Below are 27212 nucleotides of genomic sequence, written 5' to 3' on the forward strand. Positions count from 1 at the left end.
CCGGCGGTCCGGTCCCGGCGGAGGAGAGGGTACTTATGGGCCGGAGCGGCCAGTCCCACCTGAACCTTCGTCTCTCGTCTGTCCCGGAGTCTGCTGTTCGCCCCCCCGGCCGCCGCCATGGTAAGAACCCGCCGCCGGGACGGGTCTGGGGGGTCTGGGGGGTCCGGGGGGTCTGGGCAGATCTGGTTCTGCTGGTGAGAGGCCAGAGGATGGAGTTCCTGCCGAGCGTTTTGTTTCTGGGGGTTCCTGGGGGTTCGGGTCGCGGTGCTTTTACGCGGCTCCCCCCCGGGGTCTTTGTGTCGAGGCCGGCGGGGCTTTTGTAGTCCATCACCGTGTAACTCAACCCCGTGATTGGTGCTGAGGTCGGGGGGTGGGGGGGCGTCCTAAAGATAGCGAGGCACAGCTGAGTAAAGTGAGAAGACGCTTCGCCTCCTGCCTCCGTCCAAATTATGACGTCTGACCTTGAAAATGTCTCCCTCAAATTTTCTCACCTCAAAAATAGATTATTAGTAAACTTGAGGGGGGGGTCTGAATTACAGAATTAAAGGGGCCTTCACTCTGTATCCATTATGGTTTTATATCTTGTGATCAGGGCCGGCCCAAGCCTCCATGGGGCCCTAAGCAAAATGTGATTTTGGATTTTGGGGCCCTCTATTACTGCCAATAATCCTGATTATTGATCCTTCACACACCCACTATAAACTTATTTCAGGTTCTTCCCTGTCATTACAAATACACTTGTAAAACTAGATGGAAGAACTTTTTGTTGTAGTTAGATTGTAATCTACAGGGATTAAGACCATGGATTTTGCACTTCGAGAAAAAAGTGGAAATGTCGAGATTAATGTTGGAACAATTTTGAGAAAAAAGTCGAAATGTCGAGAAAAAAGTTCGAATGTCAAGAAAAAAGTCGAAATGTCGAGATTATTGTTAAAACAATTTCAAGAAGAAAGTCGAAATGTTGAGAAAAAAGTCAAAATGTCGAGATCAATGTTGAAACAAATTCGAGGAAAAAGTCGAAATGTCGAGAAAAATGTTGAAGTACAATTTCGAAAAAAAGTCAAAAAGTTGAGAAAAAAGGCGAAATTTTGATTTTATTCACGAAATTTCGACTTAATTCTTGAAATTGTATTTCAACAATAATCTCGATTTTTGACTTTTTTCTCGAAGAGCACAATAAAAAAAATCTTCCCCTCAAATATTTTTTCTCCTGCCTGACCCTATTACTCTTCCGTACCACACAGAGAAGCAGCAGGTCAAAGGTCAGAGAGCTGCACAGTGTTGTTTCCATCATCCTATTGTCAGCCTGGCAGGTTTTTACCCATCTATGGTTTTTAATCTGAAATTGTAGCAAATTCAGCTACAAGAGCAGCCTGGGGTTGATTTACACTTAATATTTAAAGTGATAAAGTACTAAGTGTGATACTGTCATCTACAGTGCAGGCCGACTAAAAGAATTAAATAATCAAATAGATCATTTATAAACCATTTACTGTAAACACGTTATCTACTTTATTTTTGGTTTTAAATAAACTGCAACAGCAATTTGAAGTGGAACAACAACAATTAAGTGCAACCACAAAGTACTACAAAAACTAGAACTATAATTAAAATCACTCAACTTATATAAACAGAACCTCGTCAATATGTTCTCCATATAAGAATAAATTCAAATGTACAAACACAGACATTATTAAATAGAATAAACGAATAAAATCAAACAAATACTTAAATAATTATGTAAATTAACAGAGGAACCAGAAACAAGCTAACGAAAATTGTTTAAAACTCAAATGTTAATTTTATTTTTTCTTTTACTTTTATTTTCTTTTAACTCTTGGGTGCCCCCTAGTGGCCACGGTGGTCTAAGCAGCCTTGGGCCGGCTCTGCTTGTGATGGAACATGTAGCCTCAGTTCGGTAAAGACCCCAGAAAGATGAACTCTGACCTTAAAGATGCTTTTGTTGAATAGAATCGTTAGAATGAATCATCTTTTATGCCTTAAAATTATGCTGCTTCCTTTGTTTTATGGTGACCCTGACCCGTTTACATGCAAATGTGTAGTTTATTATTATTATTATTATTATATAAAAAAAAAAAACTTTTGATGGTATTGTCTATAAATCATGTGATCTATAACTGGTTCTAATAACTTAAGTTATTAGAGTTCTATAATTCTATATTATTTATTTATTTAGCTTTTATTTAACCAGGTTAGTCCCTCTTTTACAAGGGAGACCTGGCCAAGATAGCAGCAACATAGTTGCAGAATTAAAAGATGAAAAAAAAAAATAATAATTTAATAAATTAATTATTCACGAAATTTCGACTTTATTCTTGAAATTGTATTTCAACATTAATCTCGACATTTCGACTTTTTTCTCGAAGTGCACAATAAAAAAAAATCTTCCCCTCTCAAATATTTTTTTTCCTGCATGAAACTTTAAAATAATCATCTCTGGTACAGAACGTACCGAGCCAGTTGCATCATAGTAGGATTTCAGACTTCAGACTTTTTATTATGAGTGGTGTTTTCTTTCCAAAAATGTAAGTAAAAAATTAGAATAAGTATAAAATAAAATAGTACAAAATAAAATAAAATAGAATAGACTCTGTATCACATTTATGAGACTCACCCCGAGAACATTGTTCCAACACTCAGAACGTCCATGACGGCTTCAAGGATGCTAAAAAAACCTTCTTCCTGCACTCGTTTCTGGTTGTGATGTCACTGGCTCTGGCTCCGCCCACGTCACATGGTTCGTTTCTCTGTTTTCCTGGAAATGGCTAAATCCATGAGTTTTAATCTGCAGCGGTGAACTTTTGCCTATCCAGAATTCCCTGCAGCAGACGATCACATGTGTCCTGTGATTGATTAACAGCCTCACGCTGGATTATTAGCAGATATTGATGTCACGGTTTCGTCAGGTGTGCCGGTCACCTGCGTCAGACGGCCAGGTCTGAACCGGGTCGTAGTAAACATCAGGGCTGGGTTTCGATTCAAATGTAAAGAATCGATTCGATTCTGATTCTTAAGATTCAGAATTGATTATCAGGATTTGATTTGATTCGATTTGATTCCGATATTGATTTGGGTTAGTGTTATTAAAACAGTTTTTTCAGCTGTTGCATGAATTATATGACTGTAGTTCTGCAACATATTAATACTAGTATTATATTGAGATTAAACAGCAAGTATTGCAGCTAATGATGCTGTAAGGACCAATCAGCTCCCAGAATGCTTTGCAGAAACATTGTGGGGCAGAATTACCAAACAGATCCAGGGAGGAAACAGAGACGGAGGAAATCAGTTTAGTTTTTTCCATTTTCTGTTTTTTTTGGGTTTTTAATTTTTGAGAATTTGGTTTTTAGCATTTTATGCAAATATAACCCCAAGAAAGTATATAAAGCAATGAAATATAGACAATTTATGCAATTATAACTGAAAACATTAACGTTTTCATACCTTTAAACATATTTAAAGGCAAAAACATGGCAGTAGTTATTCTCGTGTCCAACAAAATATTCCTTTTTTGGGAAAAAACAAAAAAATTCCAAAAGTTATTTGTATGAAATAAATAACTAAGAAATAAATAACTCAAATATGCCTTTCAATATCCATTTAAAGTGCAAAAAAAGAAAGAAATTGCAACAGCTCAACAGCTCATGTGTGAATTAAATGAGTACTGGGATTAAAGTTCACCGGGCGAAAATGTAATGATGAAAAAAAAGTTGATCTTTAGACATACAAATCTATTTTTAGGAATTAATATGAGAATCGATTTAGATTCGTTCATCGATTTTTTCAACACAGGCCTGGTAAAAATTAACACCGCCGGTTCTTTCACTTTCAAGGTCTTAAACAACTTATCAAGACTTGAAAACCTAATTCTTGTTTATTCCGCTGACATCACGGCCGCTCGGCCTTCTGGGAGTTCTCCCATGTTTAACCCCCTCTCTGTCTGCTCCTCCTCAGCCCACCGACGCCCAGAGCGACGCCCGCTCCTTCCTCACCGAGGAAATGATCCAAGGTGCGTTTCTCTCTCCTCCTCCTCAGATCTACACCAGATCAGTGTTTGATCTCAGAAAACAAGCGTTTGGTTTTTGTTTCTTTTCCCTGAACTTCAAATTTCAAACATTGTCCTCAAACTCATGAAGCCCATGTCATCCTTAAAGGGGACCTATTATGAAAACCAGGTTTTCTCTTGCTTTAACATATATAAAGTGGTCTCCCCTCAGCCTGCCAACTCAGAGAAGGAGGAAAGCAACCAAATTCTGCAGTGTCTGTACAGCCGCCCGGATGATCCATCCAGTGTCATGTGACTTCTACGAGCCAATAAGATTCTGCTCCCGTCGTTAGGTAACGATAGAGGCGATTTACATAGGTTGGCCTCTGATGTGTGAAACCACGCCCACAACTAACTCCGCCGGCCGGAGCTTCCGCCATTTTTTCGTAGCGGTGTATCGCATCATTCAGGCAGCCAATCAGGGGGGGAGGGGGTCCCGGCACAGTACATCCAAGTGATCGCCGTGGTGGCACTCGAAACCCGGAGACTGTTGGGGGGGGCTGATAATAGGGAGGGGCCGAGGAAGGCTTTGAGTTGAGGGAGGTGTGTGTGTTTATCAGTAAGTGTATTTGAAGCGATGAGTCCTTCGCCCAAAGCTGCTCTCAGCCAAATTGTCCTTGATGTTATCAGGCGGCTCGGTACAGTTCTGAAACAGGTCCACAGGTGTTCGTGGGAGAGGGGGAGGGTTAGTGGGGGCAGAGTCCCCTTGTTCACATTCCACCAGGAAGATTGTGACCAGAGCGATCGGCCAAAGACCGCCCTGTCAAGGCCAGATTATAGGATCAACAATTATATTGAAAACAGGCAGCCTCTGTAATTTTCCGTCTGCCTTCAGTCTCTGGTTCATCAATGGCTGAGAGACCAGTTAATCAATTCCATGATTGTAGAGTTTCGGAGGAGTGAAAAAGAAGAGACTCTGAAGACGAGACAAGCAAGCAGTAGCAGTAGCAGGGCAGGGCAGATAAGGGAGAGGAGCAGAAAAGCGTCCGCCTTCGTCGAGAGCCGGAAGAAAACAGCACAATCAGCACAGAGCCTCATTATCATAGCCCCGCCCACTCAGAATCCTGCGTAGATAATGAGGTTAGAGAATGAGAAGATAAAGACATGGCTCAGAGGCTGAATTTCTAATTTATTTAGCAAAAACAATCAAAAGCTTGTTTTTAAGACATTCAAGGCGTGTTTAAAATAGGTATTAGATGCCATAATAGGTCACCTTTAAAAAACCTGGAAATATGTTTGTTTCTGTTGTAAAGTTGGACATTTGAACCTGCAGGTCTGGATCTGGATGTTTCCACGTGTTGAATCTGATTGTTCTCCTTTTACCCAGAGTTCAAAGCTGCCTTCGACATGTTCGACACGGACGGCGGCGGTGACATCAGCACCAAGGAGCTGGGTCAGGTGATGAGGATGTTGGGCCAGAACCCGTCCAGGGAGGAGCTGGACGCCATCATTGAGGAGGTGGATGAGGATGGTGAGATCACGTGACCCAGCAGGACTCACAAACCCACACCGGGGCTTTTTATCCCATTTTAAAACCATTTAAAGAACCGTGCAAAAGTTAGGCGTTGGTATGGTTACGGTTTTATCTTGTTAGCAAGTTATCTTGAGGGTGACCAGGACGGGTCAGTACGGAAGAATATTAGGGCCAGGCAGGAGAAAAATAAAAGGTTCTGTGTTCTGGGTCCCAGGTTTCTCTCAGACCACCCTCGTCTCCGTGTCTCCTCAGGCAGCGGGACCATCGACTTCGAGGAGTTCCTGGTGATGATGGTGCAGCAGCTGAAGGAGGACCAGGCTGGAAAGAGCGAGGAGGAACTTTCTGAATGTTTCCGCATCTTCGACAAGTACGACCCTGAAAAACATCCAAACTAACTGTAGCCAACTCGTGCTACCGGGGTAACCAGACAGGGAAAAGAGGACACAGGTTTTCGTGGGAAAATTGTGCAACTTTATTTTCACCCAGACATGAATCAGCAGTCAGCTCGGTGTCATTCCTCTCCTGTCTCCAGGGCCCGCACACTACTGAAATACACAGAGCATAATTAGGTACACCTGTGCACCATCAGATGTTCCAGCCACGTCACCTGTGCGCCACTCCCCCGCACTCCCTCTCCCCCCCCCACTCCCTCTCTCCCCTGCAGACCAAGCCCCAATCCTGCACCCTGCCACAGACCCCCATCGCCCGACTCAGGCTGGGGACCGTCCAGCCTAGCCAACTCCCCGACCCCCCCCCCCCCTCGGAACCACTCTGAAATTAAAGGACTGTAAGGCCAGATACCAATGTGTGATCCGCCCATTGGTATCTTTCAGGGACCCGACCACCCACCGAATAGCGAGGCACTCTTTCTCCACCGTGCTATACCGCCCCTCCCTCTCCGACAGCTTGCGGCTGATGTATAGCACGGGGCGGTCCGTCCCCTCCACCTGCTGGAAAAAACGGCCCCCAGCCCTCTGTTCGAGGCATCAGTCGGCAGAACAAAAGGGAGAGAGATGTCAGGAGTGTAGAGGAGTGGCTCCCCATAGAGGGCCTGTTTCACCCTCTCAAACACCTGCTGGCACTGCTCCGTCCACTAGACCGGATCTGAGGCACCCTTTCGGGTCAGGTCAGTCAGGGGGCTGGTCAAGCCGGAAAATCGGGAATGAACCGCCGATAATACCCCGCCAGCCCCCAAAACTGCCTAACCTCCTTTATGGTCTTGGGTCTTGGGCAGGCCGCAATCGCAGCTGTCTTATCTACCTGGGGACGCACCTGCCCGCCTCCCAAGTGGTACCCCAGATACCGTACCTCCCTCCGTCCAACCACACACTTCTTCGGGTTGGCCGTGAGCCCTGCCTGTCTCAGTGAACTGAGCACCGCACCCACCTGCCGCACATGCTCCGCCCAGCTGTCACTGTAGATGATGACGTTATCCAAGTAGGCGGCAGCATACACAGCATGCGGGCGCAGCACTCTGTCCATGAAACGCTGAAACGTGGCAGGTGCCCCGAACAAGCCGAACGGAAGTGTGCGAAATTGGTACAAACCGTACGGAGTGGAGAAAGCTGTAATCTCCTTAGACTCTGGAGACATGGGAATCTGCCAGTAGCCCTTGGTCAAATCCAGTGTCGTGAAAAAGCGAGCCGTGCCCAGCCGATCCAGGAGCTCGTCGACCCGAGGCATCGGATATGCATCAAAACGTGACACCTCATTCACCTTGCGATAGTCCACACAGAAGCGTATAGACCCATCCTTCTTGCGCACAAGAACGATGGGACTGGACCAGCCACTGTGGGACTATTCTATTACCCCCATTGCTAGCATGGCGTCCAATTCTGCCTTCACCACTTTGCGTTTGTGTTCAGGCAGACGATAGGGACGTGAGCGCACCGTCACCCCCGGGCGTGTCACAATCTTATGCTCTATGAGGTTCATGCGTCCTGGTAAGGGAGAGAACACATCAGCAAACCGCTGTTGCAACGTGGCCAGGTCTGCCCTCTGGGACGTGGAGAGCTGGTCCCCACAAGTGAGCGAGGCTGGATTTACCGATTTTGGTACCTCAGGCCCCAACTCATCTCTCTCTCTTACCTTTGTCACCAGAGCAACCAGCACCGCCTCCCTCCATGCTTTAAGGAGATTGACGTGATATATCTGCGTCGTCCCACCCCTGTCAGGACGCACCACCTCATAGTCAACGTCCCCCACTCGCCTGGGGAACCTCACGCACTGCGAACAGCAGAGGATCAAGCCATCTATCCCAATTCCGAGCGTCCTCGTGAATGAACTTACGGATCATGGCCTAAAGCGTCCGGTTAAAACGCTCACATAAACCATCTGTCTGGGGATGATAAACGGAGGTCCTAACCGACGTAATGCCCAGTAATCCATAAAGTTCCCTCAGTGTTCGTGACATAAACTGAGTGCCCTGGTCCGTCAGAATCTCTTTCGGGATCCCGACGCAGGAGATGACCTGAAGCAGCGCCCGCGCCACACTCGTTCCCGAGATGGTGCGCAGCGGCACTGCCTCTGGATAACGTGTTGCATAATCCGTCGGGACTAGTATAAAGCGATATCCATGTTTAGCGTTTAAATGATAATTCAGGCTGGAGCAGCTCCGGTGATAGGAAAAGTCTTTTTTACAAAATGTACAAATTACCGCATTCTTGTTGATAGTCCCGTCTTCTTTCTTTTTATTCATAAACTTGCCGTTCAAAGGCCCCAGCAAAGATTTGCTGAGTCACTCCCCTGAGTCGTCCAGGTCTGTCACCTGCTTTGTTAGTTTGACTAGCGGCAGGTGGGAGGTGACCTGCCAAGTGGCCTACGGCTCCCTCAATGGGCCAAATTTAAAATACTCGCGCATTTTGCCACTCATAATTAATTGCGTTAATTTTCATAATGTGTTAATTAGCAGTGTAATTAATTCATCTAATTAACACGCTAAACTGACAGCCCTAATTCCAACTAACGACTCTGAAAAACATTAAAACTAATACGAACATGCCATTCCGAACGCAGCTGGACACCAGAACCGTGGCACCAGAACAGGGCCGGTTTTTGCCGGAACAGTCCAGGCAGAGTAGCGAAAACCCCAGCTGGGCGTCGTGCACGAGACCCACAGCTGACTCTAATCCGGACCTCCGGCTCTCGCGTCTTTATACCTTTCTACTCAGCACCTTGCGGAGGGGGTTGCCCCTTCAACCCCCGCCTCCCAGTTCTCACGCTAAGGCTTGGTTCACACGGGAGAAAAGATCCCATGTGAACTAGCGCTTCTCTCACAGTTACATTTGTCAATAAACAACAGGTGCATAGCTGATATTACTGTTTTGAGAATCAAGGACATTTCAAGACACAAAACGTATTTTTTCTTCCTTCAGGGCAATACGGGCGACTGCCCAGGGCGGCAGAGCGGTCCGTTCTTGCGCCGCAGTAGCACATACATGAATGGGAAAGCTGGTGGCGGTCGCCACTTTGCGCCCTCTCTGTGAAAGGGGCATAGAGGGCGCAAAGCGCAACGCCGTGACAGGGCATTGCGCCCCGCCTGCCTGCCCGAATTGAAATTTTTTTAATTTCACCGTGCCGCGCTGTGAGGACATCTCGGCGCGCCCAATAGGAGAGAAGGTGGTGGAGGGTGGAAAAAAAACTTGCGGGTTGTAGATCAGAGACGATCAAGATGGAGGAAAAAATAATTTTGGCTGTGAGTCTGTGTGAGAAGCTGTGGGATACAAGACTGCACTCTTTGGTCTGACCCTTCCAGTGACAGTAGCGGAAGCAGAAAGGAGTTTTTCCAAATTGAAGCTTATTAAAACATACTTGAGGTCCACTATGTCAAAGGAGTGTCTCTCTGGACTTGCCATCATCCTCATCATCATCATCATCATCATCATCATCATCATCATCATCATCATCATCATCAATCATACAGTTGCACAACAGATTGCGTATGATGATGTAATTGAGGATTTTGCTTCAAAGAAGGCTAGAAAAGTCAAGTTCTAGATTGCACTTTACCACTTTACACCTGTTGTGAAACAGCCAGGTTAAAAAATCTGCTACAGTCTGAGCACATTCTGGGGGAGGGTGTTTGATGGACAGTTCGCCCAGGGCGCAAAAGTAGCAAGGACTGACTCTGCACCAGAACCAGGAGGTTTGGAGTCAGGGACCTCCAGTGGCACCAGGTGGTACTGCAACACGTGCTGGCCCCGCCCCTCCGCGTCATCAGCAGGGGGCGGAGCTTCCCCCACGTGGTCAGGAGCAGGATGTCAACACCGGCTTTAAAGAATAATCAAATAAATAGGAGGAATTCACAGAAAAAAAGGAATATTTGTGGAATTATAATGATAAAAGAATTAACACTTGAATAAAGTTGAAAGCATTTACGGAAGAGTATTAGGGCCAGGCAGGAGAAAAAATATTTGAGAGGGGAGATTTTTTTTATTGTGCACTTCGAGAAAAAAGTCGAAATGTCGAGAAAAAAGTCGAAATGTACAATTTCAAAAATAAAGTACAAAATTTTGCCGTTTTTCCCAACATTTCAACTTTATTCACGAAATTTTAAATTTTTTCTCAACATTTTCACTTTTTTCTCGACATTTTCGACTTTTTTCTCGAAATTGTATCCCAACATTAATCTCGAAATTTCGACTTTTTTCTCGAAGTGCACAAGAAAAAAATCTTCCCCTCTCAAATATTTTTTTTCCTGCATGGCCCTAATACTCTTCCGTAACGACAGTGCTGTGTGAGTGAGATGGAGATGTCAAATATTTTTTAGGTGATGACTTATTTATAGTTGATCATTATTAGGGCCCGAGCACCTTCAGTGCGAAGGCCCTATTGTGGCCCTATTGTATCTGTAGGAATTTTTAGGGCCCGAGCACTTGCAGTGCGAAGGCCCTATTGTATTTGCAGGAATTTTTATTAGGGCCCGAGCACTTGCAGTGCGAAGGCCCTATTGTATCTGTAGGAATTCTTCGCGTTATTATTATGGGCATGCCAAGTAATGGCATGACCATATTGCAATCGTCCAGAATGGCCCAAAAGGCAATGTTGCTAACAAGCTAAAGTCGCAAAAGTCCCACTGCGCACCAGCGGGTGTACAGCATGACCCCGCTCCGATGTGGAAAAAAAAAATCCCCAAAAACTAAAACACGGCCGGAAAAACGAGGAAAAACATGAAAATGAAGGCGATATATTAGTATCTAGAAAAGGTTTCCCTTTTCTTATTATTATTCTTATTCCGCACTTTTTTTCGTCCGTTAATACGGCCCAAACCGGAACGTGCACCCATGCATGGCATACATCGTTGGATGCGTCTCCATCATGCCTCGATGGGCATTACTTTTCTCCGTAATAGGGGTTACCGTGGCAACGCTAGTTGCCAAAAAGCAAAAAAAAAGGCAAAAATTCCCACGCTTATTGCTCGGCCGAACTTTATCGTAGAGACATCGTTCAAACTTTCAAACACTCGGCCCGATTGTCCCCAATGGTACGTACAAGCTCATTATGCCAAGTATTACAGTTTCTGTGATATTGACCTTTCATTTTTTTTTTTTTTTCCGTTTGACTTTGGACGCTTGTTGCTAGGCAACAGGTTATCGTAGAGACATCGTACAAATGTTTCCCGACTCGGCACGCTGTGGACTTCAACATACTCAAATTTCATGAAGCTGGGATTTAAGGAAATTTTATGTCAAAATCCAGGCCACATGGCCCCATTCATTCGGATGGGGTTTTGTACCATGGTGAAAAAAAAACCTATCCTTTAACATAGCCTGAACCGAAACATGCACCCATACATGGCATACATCGTTGGATGCGTCTCCATCGTTCCTCGATGGGCATTACTTTTCTCAGTAAAAAGTGTTACCGAGGCAACGCTAGACGCCAAAAAGCAAAAAAAAAGGCAAAAATTTGGACGCTTATTGCTCGGCCGGACTTTATCGTAGAGACATCGTTGAAACTTTCAAACACTCGGCCCGATTGGCACTAACAGACCCTACAACCTCATTATGCTAATTATTACAGATTTGCGATATTGGCCTTTCATTTTCTTTTTTATTTCTGTTTCAATTTGGACGCTTGTTGCTAGGCAACAGGTTATCGTAGAGACATCGTACAAATGTCCCCTGACTCGGCACGCTGTGGACTTCAACATACTCAAATTTCATGAAGCTGGGATTTAAGGAAATTTTATGTCAAAATCCAGGCCAAATGGCCCCATTCATTCGGATGGGGTTTTGTACCACGGTGAAAAAAAAAACCTATCCGTTAACATAGCCTGAACCGGAACATGCACCCATGCACGGCATACATCGTTAGATGCGTCTCCATCTTGCCTCGATGGGCATTACTATTCTCAGTCAAAAGCGTTACCGTGGCAACGCTAGATGCCAAAAAGCACGCCCCATTAATAACTATTGGGAGCACAGGAATGAATGAAATACAAGCGTAAAAACACCTCAAACTGACATAGAACCACCCTAAACACAACCACTGCAGCCCCAAACCAAAGCAGCAAGAGGGGACGAATGGGCGGTAGGGCATGCCCATATCAAAATTTCCAGAAATTTTCTAGTTAGGGCCCGAGCACTTGCAGTGCGAAGGCCCTATTGTAATTGCAGGAATTATTCTTCTTCTTCTTATTGTTCTGACAAAAGGAAGGCCTTTTTGCCCCCCTAAACGTGCCCAAAAAGTCACCAAATTTTGCATGCAAGTCAGGCCTGGCGAAAAATTTTATATTTAAGGGTTTGCATTAATGAGCGTGGCAAAATAGCTCAACAGCGCCCCCTTGAAAACTTTGTGCCTCAAGCCCCACAATGCGGTTTGTCGTACATGCACGAAAATCGGTACACACCTGTATCATGGCGCAACTTAAAGAAAAGTCTCTGGGCGTCATGTCGAGAAACCGAACAGGAAGTCGGCCATTTTGAATTAATCGTGTCATTTTGACGAAATTTATGCCTTCCTTCGGCAGTTAATACGGCCCGAACCGTAACGTGCACCCAGGTGTGTTATACATCAAAATGTGCGTCTCCATCCTCTGACACCACGCATTACTTTTCTCTTTCAAAAGCGTTACCGTGGTGACGCTAGACGCCAAAAAGCGCGCCCACCCTTCATCTGATTGGTTCAAACAGAAAAATCTTTGAGCCTCAAGCCCCATAATACGGTTTGATGTACATGAACGAAAATCGGTACACACCTGTACCATGTCGCAACTTAAAGAAAAGTCTCTTGGCGCCATGGCCGAATCCGAACAGGAAGTCGGCCATTTTGAACATTCTGAATTAATCGCGTAATTTTGGAGCAATATATGCCATTCCTTCGAGAATTAATACGGCCCGAACCGTATCATGAACCCAGATGTGTTATACATCAAAATGTGCGTCTCCATCCTGCGACTACACGCATTACTTTTCTGTTTCAAAAGTGTTACCGTGGCGACGCTAGACGCCAACAAGCGCACCCCCCCTTCATCTGATTGGTCCATATTTGATAGTTCCCCAAAAGGCACAAAATTTGGCACGCAAGCCAGGCCTGGCGATAAATGTGATATTTCATGGTTTGCATTAATGGGCGTGGCAAAATGGCTCAACAGCGCCCCCCGGAAAACTTTGTGCCTCAAGCCCCACAATACGGTTTGACGTACATGCACGAAAATCGCTACACACCTGTATCATGGCACAACTTAAAGAAAAGTCTCTTGGAGCCATGGCCGAATCCGAACAGGAAGTCGGCCATTTTGAACATTCTGAATTAATCGCGTAATTTTGGAGCAATTTATGCCATTCCTTCGGCAATTAATACGGACTGAACCGTAATGTGCACCCAGGTGTGTTATACATCAATATGTGCGTCTCCATCCTGCGACTACGCGCATTACTTTTCTCTTTCAAAAGTGTTACCGTGGCGACGCTAGACGCCAAAAGGCGCGCCCCCCCTTCATGTGATTGGTCCATATTTGATAGTCACCAAATTTTGCTCGCAAGCCAGGCTTGGCGATACATTTGATATTTCATGGTTTGCATTAATGAGCGTGGCCTAACGGCTCAACAGCGCCCCCTAGAATACTATTCTCTGCCATAACTTTTGAATGGTTTGACATAGAGAGTTGTGAGTGGTGTCATGGGACTCGATATTGAGTCCTTGACCATAATTGGTGAAAATTAGCTCCGCCCCTTCTTCTGATTGGTTGTCCATATTTCCTGCTATAAATTTTGAATGTTTTGACATAGAAAGTCGTGGGTGATGTCATCTGAATCAGTATTGAGTCCTTGAGCTTCATTGGCCTGAATTAGCCCCGCCTCTTCTTCTGATTGGTTCTCCCTATTTTCTGTTATAACTTTTGAATGGTTTGACATAGAGAGTCGTGGGTGGTGTCATTGGACGCTGTATTGAGTCCTTGACCTTCTTTGGCCTGAATTAGCCCAGCCCCTTCTTCTGATTGGTTGTCCCGATTTTCTACTATAACTTTTGAATGGTTTGACATAGAGAGTCGTGGGTGGTGTCATGAGATTCTGTATGGAGTCCTTGACCTTCATTGGCCTGAATTAGCCCCGCCCCTTCTTCTGATTGGTTGTCCCTTTTTTCTGCTATAACTTTTGAATGGTTTGACATATGAAGTCTTGGGTGGTGTCATTTCTGATATGCTTATGGGGGGCGGTGGCCGTGAGTGCGAGGGCCCGTTCATCGCTGCTTGCAGCTTTAATTATTATTATTATTATTTTTCTGACGAAAGGAGGGCCTTTTTGCCCCCCTAAACGTGCCCAAAAAGTCACCAAATTTTGCATGCAAGGCAGGCCTGGCGAAAAATTTGATATTTAATGGTTTGCATTAATGGGCGTGGCAAAATGGCTCAACAGCGCCCCCTTGAAAACTTTGTGCCTCAAGCCCCACGATACGGTTTGACGTACATGCACGAAAATCGCTACACACCTGTATCATGGCACAACTTCAAGAAAAGTCTCTTGGAGCCATGCCCGAAACCGAACAGGAAGTCGGCCATTTTGACTTAATTGTGTAATTTTGGCGCAATTTATGCCCTTCCTTCGGCAGTTAATACGGCCCGAACCGTAACGTGCCCCCAAGTGTGTTATACATCAAAATGTGCGTCTCCATCCTCCGACACCACGCATTACTTTTCTCTTTCAAAAGCGTTACCGTGGCGACGCTAGACGACAAAAAGCGCGCCCACCCTTCATCTGATTGGTTCAGACCGAAAAAACTTTGCGCCTCAAGCCCCATAATACGCTTTGACGTACATGAACGAAAATCGGTACACACCTGTATCATGTCGCAACTTAAAGAAAAGTCTCTTGGCGCCATGGCCGAAACCGAACAGGAAGTCGGCCATTTTGAACATTCTGAATTAATCGCGTAATTTTGGAGCAATATATGCCATTCCTTCGAGAATTAATACGGCCCGAACCGTATCGTGCACCCAGGTGTGTTATACATCAAAATGTGCGTCTCCATCCTGCGACTACACGCATTACTTTTCTCTTTCAAAAGTGTTACCGTGGCGACGCTAGACGCCAAAAGGCGCGCCCCCCCTTCATGTGATTGGTCCATATTTGATAGTCACCAAATTTTGCTCGCAAGCCAGGCTTGGCGATACATTTGATATTTCATGGTTTGCATTAATGAGCGTGGCCTAACGGCTCAACAGCGCCCCCTAGAATACTATTCTCTGCCATAACTTTTGAATGGTTTGACATAGAGAGTTGTGAGTGGTGTCATGGGACTCGATATTGAGTCCTTGACCATAATTGGTGAAAATTAGCTCCGCCCCTTCTTCTGATTGGTTGTCCATATTTCCTGCTATAAATTTTGAATGTTTTGACATAGAAAGTCGTGGGTGATGTCATCTGAATCAGTATTGAGTCCTTGAGCTTCATTGGCCTGAATTAGCCCCGCCTCTTCTTCTGATTGGTTCTCCCTATTTTCTGTTATAACTTTTGAATGGTTTGACATAGAGAGTCGTGGGTGGTGTCATTGGACGCTGTATTGAGTCCTTGACCTTCTTTGGCCTGAATTAGCCCAGCCCCTTCTTCTGATTGGTTGTCCCGATTTTCTACTATAACTTTTGAATGGTTTGACATAGAGAGTCGTGGGTGGTGTCATGAGATTCTGTATGGAGTCCTTGACCTTCATTGGCCTGAATTAGCCCCGCCCCTTCTTCTGATTGGTTGTCCCTTTTTTCTGCTATAACTTTTGAATGGTTTGACATATGAAGTCTTGGGTGGTGTCATTTCTGATATGCTTATGGGGGGCGGTGGCCGTGAGTGCGAGGGCCCGTTCATCGCTGCTTGCAGCTTTAATTATTATTATTATTATTTTTCTGACGAAAGGAGGGCCTTTTTGCCCCCCTAAACGTGCCCAAAAAGTCACCAAATTTTGCATGCAAGGCAGGCCTGGCGAAAAATTTGATATTTAATGGTTTGCATTAATGGGCGTGGCAAAATGGCTCAACAGCGCCCCCTTGAAAACTTTGTGCCTCAAGCCCCACGATACGGTTTGACGTACATGCACGAAAATCGCTACACACCTGTATCATGGCACAACTTCAAGAAAAGTCTCTTGGAGCCATGCCCGAAACCGAACAGGAAGTCGGCCATTTTGACTTAATTGTGTAATTTTGGCGCAATTTATGCCCTTCCTTCGGCAGTTAATACGGCCCGAACCGTAACGTGCCCCCAAGTGTGTTATACATCAAAATGTGCGTCTCCATCCTCCGACACCACGCATTACTTTTCTCTTTCAAAAGCGTTACCGTGGCGACGCTAGACGACAAAAAGCGCGCCCACCCTTCATCTGATTGGTTCAGACCGAAAAAACTTTGCGCCTCAAGCCCCATAATACGCTTTGACGTACATGAACGAAAATCGGTACACACCTGTATCATGTCGCAACTTAAAGAAAAGTCTCTTGGCGCCATGGCCGAAACCGAACAGGAAGTCGGCCATTTTGAACATTCTGAATTAATCGCGTAATTTTGGAGCAATATATGCCATTCCTTCGAGAATTAATACGGCCCGAACCGTATCGTGCACCCAGGTGTGTTATACATCAAAATGTGCGTCTCCATCCTGCGACTACACGCATTACTTTTCTCTTTCAAAAGTGTTACCGTGGCGACGCTAGACGCCCACAAGTGCACCCCCGCTTCATCTGATTGGTCCATATTTGATAGTTCACCAAATTTGGCATGCAAGCCAGGCCTGGCGGTAAATTTGATATTTTATGGTTTACATTAATGGGCGTGGCAAAATGGCTCAACAGCGCCCCCCGGAAAACTTTGTGCCTCAAGCCCCACGATACGGTTTGACGTACATGCACGAAAATCGCTACACACCTGTATCATGGCACAACTTCAAGAAAAGTCTCTTGGAGCCATGGCCGAAACCGAACAGGAAGTCGGCCATTTTGAATTAATTGTGTAATTTTGGCGCAATTTATGCCATTCCTTCGGCAATTAATACGGCCCGAACCGTAATGTGCACCCAGGTGTGTTATACATCAAAATGTGCGTCTCCATCCTGGGACTACACGCATTACTTTTCTCTTTCAAAAGTGTTACCGTGGCGACGCTAGACGCTAAAAGGCGCGCCCCCCCTTCATCTGATTGGTCCATATTTGATAGTTCTCCAAAAGTAATCAAATTTTGCATGCAAGTCAGACTTGGCGATACATTTGATATTTCATGGTTTGCATTAATGGGCGTGGCCTAACGGCTCAACAGCGCCCCCTAGAATACTTTTCTCTGCCATAACTTTTGAATGGTTTGACATAGGAAGTTGTGGGTGGTGTCATGGGACTCTGTAATGAGTCCTTAAGCTTCGTTGGCCTGAATTAGCCCCGCCCTTTCTTCTGATTGGTTGTCCCTTTTTTCTGCTATAACTTTTTAATGGTTTGACTCCCGCTTCCTGATTCAAACGTCTGCCGGCCCCGCCCCCCGACCAATCAGTGGCGAGTAGGGTGATGACGGCCCCGCCCCCGACCAATCAGTGGCGAGTAGGGTGATGACGGCCCCGCCCCCCGACCAATCAGCTGTTGTAATGTGGTGACGTTAGAAATAGTCCCGTGCTCAGCCCGGTTAGAACCTCGGTTGAATGGTTACAGAAAAAGTAATAATTAAATAGTAGTGTTTTACTAATATTTATACCTTACAAATATTTAAAAAGTTAGGAAAAAAAAGTTCTAGACATAATATCGCTATCTTGGTCTGTCCTAAGCCAGTAAGTCAAAGTGAGGTATCAGCTGAGATATAGCTCAACCACATCATTGCGGTCTTTGGTGCCGGTGGTTGGGAGTTCGAGCCTGGCAGGGTGCTGAAAGTTTTGTAAGCAAATTTTGTGTTTTTTTTACATCAAGATGTGCGTCTCTTTCCTGCGACGACTCACATTACTTTTCTCTTTCAAAAGTGTTACCGTGGCGACGCTAGACGTGAAAAAGCGCTCGTCCCCTTCATCTGATTGGTCCATATTTGATAGTTCTCCAAAAGTAATCAAATTTTGCATGCAAGTCAGACTTGGCGATACATTTGATATTTCATGGTTTGCATTAATGGGCGTGGCCTAACGGCTCAACAGCGCCCCCTAGAATACTTTTCTCTGCCATAACTTTTGAATGGTTTGACATAGGAAGTTGTGGGTGGTGTCATGGGACTCTGTAATGAGTCCTTGACCTTCATTGGCCTGAACTAGCGCCGCCCCTTCCTCTGATTGGTTGTCCCTTTTTTCTGCTATAACTTTTGAATGGGTTGACATAGAGAGTCGTGGGTGGTGTCATTTCTGATATGCTTATGGGGGGCGGTGGACGTGAGTGCGAGGGCCCGTTCATCGCTGCTTGCAGCTTTAATTATTATTATTATTATTTTTTTTTTTTTTCTTCTGACAAAGTGATGGCCTTTTTGCCCCCCTTAACGTGCCCAAAAAGTCACCAAATTTTGCACCCAAGTCAGTCCTGGCGAAAAATTTGATATTTAATGGTTTGCATTAATGGGCGTGGCAAAATGGCTCAACAGCGCCCCCTTGAAAACTTTGTGCCTCAAGCCCCACGATACGGTTTGACGTACATGCACGAAAATCGGTACACACCTGTATCATGGGACAACTTAAAGAAAAGTCTCTTGGCGTCATGCCCGAAACCGAACAGGAAGTCGGCCATTTTGAATTAATCGTGTCACTTTGGCGCAATTTATGCCATTCCTTCGGCAGTTAATTCAGCCCGAACCGTAACGTGCACCCAGGTGTGTTATACATCAAAATGTGCGTCTCCCTCCTGCGACCACACGCATTACTTTTCTCTTTCGAAAGCGTTACCGTGGCGACGCTAGACGCCAACAAGCGCACCCCCCCTTCATCTGATTGGTCCATATTTGATAGTTCTCCAAAAGTCACCAAATTTTGCATGCAAGCCAGACTTGGTGAAAAATTTGATATTTAATGGTTTGCATTAATGGGCGTGGCAAAATGGCTCAACAGCGCCCCCTTGAAAACTTTGTGCCTCAAGCCCCACGATACGGTTTGACATACATGCACGAAAATCGGTACACACCTGTATCATGGGACAACTTAAAGAAAAGTCTCTTGGCGTCATGCCCGAAACCGAACAGGAAGTCGGCCATTTTGAATTAATCATGTCACTTTGGCGCAATTTATGCCATTCCTTCGGCAGTTAATTCAGCCCGAACCGTAACGTGCACCCAGGTGTGTTATACATCAAAATGTGCGTCTCCCTCCTGCGACCACACGCATTACTTTTCTCTTTCGAAAGCGTTACCGTGGCGACGCTAGACGCCAACAAGCGCACCCCCCCTTCATCTGATTGGTCCATATTTGATAGTTCTCCAAAAGTCACCAAATTTTGCATGCAATCCAGACTTGGCGATAAATTTGATATTTTATGGTTTACATTAATGGGCGTGGCCTAACGGCTCAACAGCGCCCCCCGGAAAACTTTTCTCTGCCATAACTTTTGAATGGTTTGACATAGGAAGTTGTGGGTGGTGTCATGGGACTCTGTAATGAATTCTTAAGCTTCGTTGGCCTTAATTAGCCCCGCCCCTTCTTCTGATTGGTTGTCCCTTTTTTCTGTTATAACTTTTGAATGGTTTGACATAGGAAGTTGTGGGTCGTGTCATGGGACTCTGTATTGAGTCCTTAAGCTTCATTGGCCTGAATTAGCCCCGCCCTTTCTTCTGATTGGTTGTCCCGATTTTCTGCTATAACTTTTGAATGGTTTGACATAGAGAGTCGTGGGTGGTGTCATCAGATTCTGTATGGAGTCCTTGACCTTCATTGGCCTGAATAAGCCCCGCCCCTTCTTCTGATTGGTTGTCCCTTTTTTCTGCTATAACTTTTGAATGGTTTGACATAGGAAGTCGTGGGTGGTGTCATTTCTGATATGCTAATGGGGGGTGGTGGCCGTGAGTGCGAGGGCCCGTTCATCGCTGCTTGCAGCTTTAATTATTATTATTTTCCTGACAAAAGGAAGGCCTTTTTGCCCCCCTAAACATGCCCAAAAAGTCACCAAATTTTGCACCCAAACCAGGCCTGGCGAAAAATTTGATATTTAATGGTTTGCATTAATGGGCGTGGCAAAATGGCTCAACAGCGCCCCCTTGAAAACTTTGTGCCTCAAGCCCCACAATACGGTTTGACGTACATGCACGAAAATCGCTACACACCTGTATCATGGGACAACTTAAAGAAAAGTCTCTTGGGGTCATGCCCGAAACCGAACAGGATGTCGGCCATTTTGAATGAATCGTGTCATTTTGGCGAAATTTATGCCATTCCTTCGGCAATTAATACGGCCCGAACCGTAACGAGCCCCCAAGTGTGTTATACATCAAAATGTGCGTCTCCATCCTCCGACACCACGCATTACTTTTCTCTTTCAAAAGCGTTACCGTGGCGACGCTAGACGCCAAAAAGCGCGCCCACCCTTCATCTGATTGGTTCAGACAGAAAAAACTTTGCGCCTCAAGCCCCATAATACGGTTTGACGTACATGAACGAAAATCGGTACACACCTGTATCATGTTGCAACTTAAAGAAAAGTCTCTTGGCGCCATGGCCGAAACTGAACAGGAAGTCGGCCATTTTGAACATTCTGAATTAATCGTGTAATTTTGGAGCAATTTATGCCATTCCTTCGAGAATTAATTCAGCCCGAACCGTATCGTGCACCCAGATGTGTTATACATCAAAATGTGCGTCTCCATCCTGCGACTACACGCATTACTTTTCTCTTTCAAAAGTGTTACCGTGGCGCCGCTAGACGCCAAAAAGCGCGCCTCCCCTTCATCTGATTGGTCCATATTTGATAGTTCCCCAAAAGGCACCAAATTTTGCATGCAAGCCAGGCCTGGCGATAAATTTGATATTTCATGGTTTGCATTAATGGGCGTGGCCTAACGGCTCAACAGCGCCCCCTACAATACTTTTCTCTGCCATAACTTTTGAATGGTTTGACATAAAGAGTTGTGGGTGGTGTCATGGGACTCGGTATTGAGTCCTTGACCATAATTGGTGAAAATTAGCCCCGCCCCTTCTTCTGATTGGTTGTTCCTATTTCCTGCTATAACATTTGAATGTTTTTACATAGAGAGTCGTGGGTGGTGTCATGGGACTCTGTAATGAGTCCTTAAGCTTCTTTGGCCTTAATTAGCCCCGCCCCTTCTTCTGATTGGTTGTCCCGATTTTCTGCTATAACTTTTGAATGGTTTGACATAGGAAGTCGTGGGTGGTGTCATTTCTGATATGCTTATGGGGGGCGGTGGCTGTGAGTGCGAGGGCCCGTTCATCGCTGCTTGCAGCTTTAATTAGGGCCCGAGCACTTACAGTGCGAAGGCCCTATTGTATCTGTAGGCATTCTTCGTATTATTATTTTTCTGACGAAAGGAGGGGCTTTTTGCCCCCCTAAACATGCCCAAAAAGTCACCAAATTTTGCACGCAAGCCAGGCCTGGCGAAAATTTTTATATTTAATGGTTTGCATCAACGGGCGTGGCAAAATGGCTCAACAGCGCCCCCCGGAAAACTTTGTGCCTCAAGCCCCACAATAAGGTTTGACGTACATGCACGAAAATCGGTACACACCTGTATCATGGCACAACTTAAAGAAAAGTCTCCTGGCGCCATGGCCGAAACCGAACAGGAAGTCGGCCATTTTGAATTAATTGTGTAATTTTGGCGCAATTTATGCCATTCCTTCGGCAATTAATACGGCCCGAACCGTAACGTGCACCCAGGTGTGTTATACATCAAAATGTGCGTCTCCATCCTGCGACAACACGCATTACTTTTCTCTTTCAAAAGTGTTACCGTGGCGACGCTAGACGCCAAAAAGCGCGCCCACCCTTCATCTGATTGGTTCAGACAGAAAAAACTTTGTGCCTCAAGCCCCATAATACGCTTTGACGTACATGAACGAAAATCGGTACACACCTGTATCATGTCGCAACTTAAAGAAAAGTCTCTTGGCGCCATGGCCGAAACCGAACAGGAAGTCGGCCATTTTGAACATTCTGAATTAATTGCGTAATTTTGGAGCAATTTATGCCATTCCCTCAACAGTTAATACGGCCTGAACCGTAACGTGCACCCAGGTGTGTTATACATCAAAATATGCATCTCCATTCTGTGACTACGCGCATTACTTTTCTCTTTCAAAAGTGTTACCGTGGCGACGCTAGACGCCAAAAAGCGCGCCCCCCCCTTCATCTGATTGGTCCATATTTGATAGTTTCACCAAAAGTCACCAAATTTTGCATGCAAGCCAGGCCTGGCGAAAAATTTGATATTTCATGGTTTGCATTAATGGGCGTGGCCTAATGGCTCAACAGCGCCCCCTAGAATACTTTTATCTACCGTAACCTTTGAATGGTTTGACATAGAGAGTCGTGGGTGGTGTCATCGGACTCGGTATTGAGTCCTTGACCATAATTGGTGAAACTTAGCCCCGCCCCTTCTTCTGATTGGTTGTCCCTATTTTCTGCAATAACTTTTGAATGGTTTGACATAGGAAGTCGTGGGTGGTGCCATTTCTGATATGCTTATGGGGGGCGGTGGCCATGAGTGCGAGGGCCCGTTCATCGCTGCTTGCAGCTTTAATTTTATTTTGTATTTTATTTTTGTTTAGTTGTTTAGTTGATATATATTTACTTATATTATATTTTTATGTCATTTTGAGTTATTGTTTTCTTTTTATAAAATCTGATGCTTCTGATATTTATAATAATAAGTTCCAGATGTGGGTGTTCAGGGAGGGAGTTCCAGATGTGGAGGGTTCAGGGAGGGAGTTCCAGATGTTGGGGCAGCGGAGCAGAAAGCTCGGTCTCCCATGGAGTGGAGTCGCTGATAGAGGAGGTTGGTGTTTTGTGACCGGAGGTTCAGGGTGGATGAGTGAGGCGTCAGGAGGTCTTGGAGGTATTGAGGGGCAGTGCTGTAGATGCAGAGGTGGTGATCAGGGCAATCTTGTATTGGATTCTTGCGGTTATGGGAAGCCAGTGTAGGTTCTGGAGAGTAGGGGTGATATAGTCGTATTTGCGGGTTTTCATCAGAGTACGGAAAGCACAGTTCTGAATGAATTGAAGTATCCGGAGGTGTTTGTTGGGGATACCGATGAGCAGGCTGTTACAGTAGTCGAGTCTGGAGGAGATCAGGGCGTGGACGAGTTTTTCTGCATCAGGGAAAGTGAGGAAGGGGCGGAGTTTGGATAGGTTATTTATGTGGAAGAAGCAAGTTTTGTACAGATGTTTGATGTGGTTTACGAAGGTAAGTTGTGGGTCCAGCTTCACACCGAGGTTGGTAACAGAGGTAGAGAGGGGGATGTCTTGACCGGAGAAGGAGATGGTGGTTATGGGGGATGACTGGACCTGGTGAGGGGTGCCAATTTGTATGGTTTCGGTTTTGGAAATGTTGAGTTGGAGGAAGTTGGGACTCATCCACGCCCTAATCTCCTCCAGGCAGTTGGAGACTGGGACTGGGGTGGAACGTAGGTTGGGACTGGGGTGGAGCTTAGGTTGGGGTCAGTCCGGAGGTACAGCTGAGTGTCATCGGCATAGCAGTGAAAAGAGATGCCGTGCCGGCTGATGACACAACCCAGGGGCAGCATGTACAGGATAAAAAGGAGAGGTCCTAGGACAGATCCTTGGGGGACACCACACGTAACAGGGACTGTTTGGGACTTGGAAGATCCCAAACTGACGTACTCTGTCCTGTCAGCAAGGTAGGAGGTGAACCAGTCCAGTGTGGAGTGATGGAGACCAACGTGACCAATTTGACCTCTGGCTTCGCTGAATTACAGAACTAAACTCCACTGGTGGACAGTGCTGGTCCACGAGACGGTCCTGAACACGTCTTCAGGTCGTTGTTTTCTGTCCGCAGGAACGGGGACGGCTTCATCGACCGGGAGGAGTTCGGAGACATCCTCCACCAGACCGGAGAGCCGGTGGTAGAGGAGGACATCGATGAGATGTTCGGGGAGTCGGACAACAACAAGGACGGCAAGATCGACTTCGATGGTAAGATTTTATAACAAGAAGTTGCATAATAACTAAACGAAACTCCCAGAGGGAAATGAGCTCTCCCGCTGGGTCCATCTTGGTCGGTCCGTTCTGTCACGGTAGGGCTGGGCGATATGGACCAAAAGTCATATCTCGATATTTTCTAGCTGAATGGCGATAATCGATATATATCGATATTTTTTCTGTGCCATAATTGGGGTTTCCCCCAAAGCATTATAGCATAGCATCTCTGTTAGCATATCTGTTAGCATCTCTGTTAGCTTCATTTTTTTCTGAGGCAAACCCTTAAAAAAACAGTCAGTTTTAATACAAAGCTTCGTGCCAAATGTCACACAGGTTCCTTTATTAACAGAGGTCTGCACAATATCAAAATGTATAAAACAAATGAAATAAAAATAAACTGCCTGCATATATAGAATAAAAATGCTTCTTGAATAAAATAAGACAAATATCCCTTCCCTGCATAACAATTAAATTAAAATACACTGTGCAATTAATACAATGTAGACAGTAACAGGCAGACTTTTCCACTGAGGTTGACAGTTGTGCAAATAACAAAACATTTGTGCAAATCTCAAATAAAACATTCAAGTCAATTTGTCACAAAATAAGCTATATCAAAATAATGTTTTTTTTTTTTTTTTTTTTTTTAAATCGATATAAACGATATTGTCTCGTACCATATCGCTTTTGAAAATATATCGCTATATATTAAAATCTCGATATATCGCCCAGCCCTATGTCACGGGTGTGGTTTGTTGAGGACCCAAACGCAGGAGAGCAGGAGGCAAGAGGTGCAAAAAAGCAGGATTTATTTAACAAAAACAAGATCCAAAAACGCTGCAGAGCAGGATTACCAAAAACACGAGAGCAAAAAACCAGAAACCTGACAGGACACATGGAGGAAGGAAACAGTACGGGCCGACAGGGAGCAGGGAAAGACAAGACCAGATATACACAGGGAATAACGAGACACAGGTGACGACAATCAGGGCAGATGGAACACAGGAGGAGCAGAACTGAAAACACAAACTGGGGGAAATGTCAAACCCTGACAAGGACATGACGTAAGGAAAGAAACTCTTTATATCAGAAGTGAAGTAACAGGAGCTGCAGAAAGATGATCGTGTGTCTCATGTTTCTGCATCAGCATCAAACTCATGTAGTTTTATTAACACAGCGAGGGTCGTGTTTGAGCACATTCATTCATCTGCTTAGAGGTAATTACAGCAGTACGGATGATGAGCTTTCTTCATTCCGGGATATTGTACAGTTGGAGCCACAGCACGTTTACATTACGCCAAAGCACAAAATATTATTTGTTGGTCGAATTTACTGAAGAAAATCAGTGCTTTATTATAACCCTCCCTCGTCAACTGTCTTTTGCCTAGGGTTCTAGGTGTTTTTTATTTCGCTTGTACAGGACTGTCTCAGAAAATTTGAATATTGTGATAAAGTTCTTTATTTTCTGTAATGCAATTACAAAAACAAAAATGTCATACATTCTGGATTCATTACAAATCAACTGAAATATTGCAAGCCTTTTATTATTTTAATATTGCTGATCATGGCTTACAGTTTAAGAAAACTCAAATATCCTATCTCAAAAAATTTGAATATTCTGGGAATCTTAATCTTAAACTGTAAACCATAATCAGCAATATTAAAATAATAAAAGGCTTGCAATATTTCAGTTGATTTGTAATGAATCCAGAATGTATGACATTTTAGTTTTTTTAATTGCATTACAGAAAATAAAGAACTTTATCACAATATTCAAATTTTCTGAGACAGTCCTGTATATTTGGAATACTCTGTATATACATTATATATACATTATGAGTACTCTTTGTTCATTCTCTAGTGGATACATATACTTTCTGTGGATATCATCTTGAATGGTGGAGGAAAATAGTGTTGTTATGTGTCATTGGACATCTTAATGTTGATGGTTTGTAGAGAAACTGGGATTCCTGGGTAATAGTGGGAATTGTTGGGGTAGTCATGAATTGTTTATCTTCTGCTGTTTGGTTAGTTTTTTTTCCTGTTTTATCATTGTTGTTGCAGTTCTTCTGTTTTATTGTTTTATTTTTATTTTTATTTCTTTTTTTTGTTTTCTTTAATATAAGAAAAAGAGAGAATCTCTGACCGTACTGCTTCCGTTCTCTATGCCATTTATGACAGTACTATACAGGACTGTCTCAGACAATTAGAATATTGTGATAAAGTTCTTTATTTTCTGTAATGCAATTAAAAAAACAAAAATGTCATAGATTCTGGATTCATTACAAATCAACTGAAATATTGCAAGCCTTTTATTATTTTAATATTGCTGATTATGGTTTACAGTTTAAGATTAAGATTCCCAGAATATTCTAATTTTTTGAGATAGGATATTTGAGTTTTAAAATTTTTTTAAATAATAAAGGGCTTGCAATATTTCAGTTGATTTGTAATGAATCCAGAATGTAGGACATTTTTGCATTACAGAAAATAAACTTTATCACAATATTCTAATTTTCTGAGACAGTCCTGTAATCATATTGTTTCCATGAGATTCCTAATAATAAAAGATTGATCACAAAAAGCAGTACGTATGAACGGCGGGTTGGTTGATTAACAGGTTCCCTCTCTCCTTCTCTCCCTCTCTCCCTCTCAGAGTTTCTGAAGATGATGGAGAACGTCCAGTAACGACAGCGGCTCTACATTCCTCGGTGATGGAAATCTGCACTTATATCCAGAACTAAACTCTTCTAAACGCGGGTCGGAGCTGCTGAGGGTTCTGGCCCGCTGGACCCGGCGTCTCCTCCTCCCAGAAACCCGTAGCTGATCCAGGACGTCTATTAATATCCCCCCAAACCTTTTAAGACGAACGCTCGGCTCCGTCAGCTGTCTCCTTGGCAGCTGCCGTTCCTCCAGAAACGCAACACCGTCAGGCCGGGCCGTGCCCTCCTCCTTCTCCTTCCTCTCTTCCTCCTCCTCTTCCTCCTCCTCCTCCTCCACCCTGATCTGTGCTTTCTGAATAAAAACAGATTTCTTCTTCCAACCCTCAGGCCCCGCTCGTCTTTGCTATTTGCTAGTTTCTTGTCTAGTCTTGTGGCGTTTTGACTCTCATTCCCATGATGCACCAGTCCATCCCTT

General features: G+C 44.6%; 1 protein-coding gene across 1 annotated transcript; it reads left to right on the forward strand.

Moving 5' to 3' along the window:
* Nucleotides 1-27117, forward strand: LOC133457513 (troponin C, skeletal muscle). The gene is made up of 6 exons (XM_061736858.1): nucleotides 1-120; nucleotides 3976-4030; nucleotides 5394-5537; nucleotides 5793-5907; nucleotides 23932-24068; nucleotides 26731-27117. Exons 1-6 carry the CDS (start codon nucleotides 118-120, stop codon nucleotides 26760-26762), a joined length of 486 nt encoding a protein of 161 aa, XP_061592842.1. The 5' UTR covers nucleotides 1-117; the 3' UTR covers nucleotides 26763-27117.
* Nucleotides 27118-27212: the final 95 nt, after the last annotated feature.

This window comes from Cololabis saira, chromosome 12 (genome assembly GCF_033807715.1).
Source record: "Cololabis saira isolate AMF1-May2022 chromosome 12, fColSai1.1, whole genome shotgun sequence".
NCBI classification, from domain to species: Eukaryota; Metazoa; Chordata; class Actinopteri; order Beloniformes; family Belonidae; genus Cololabis; species Cololabis saira.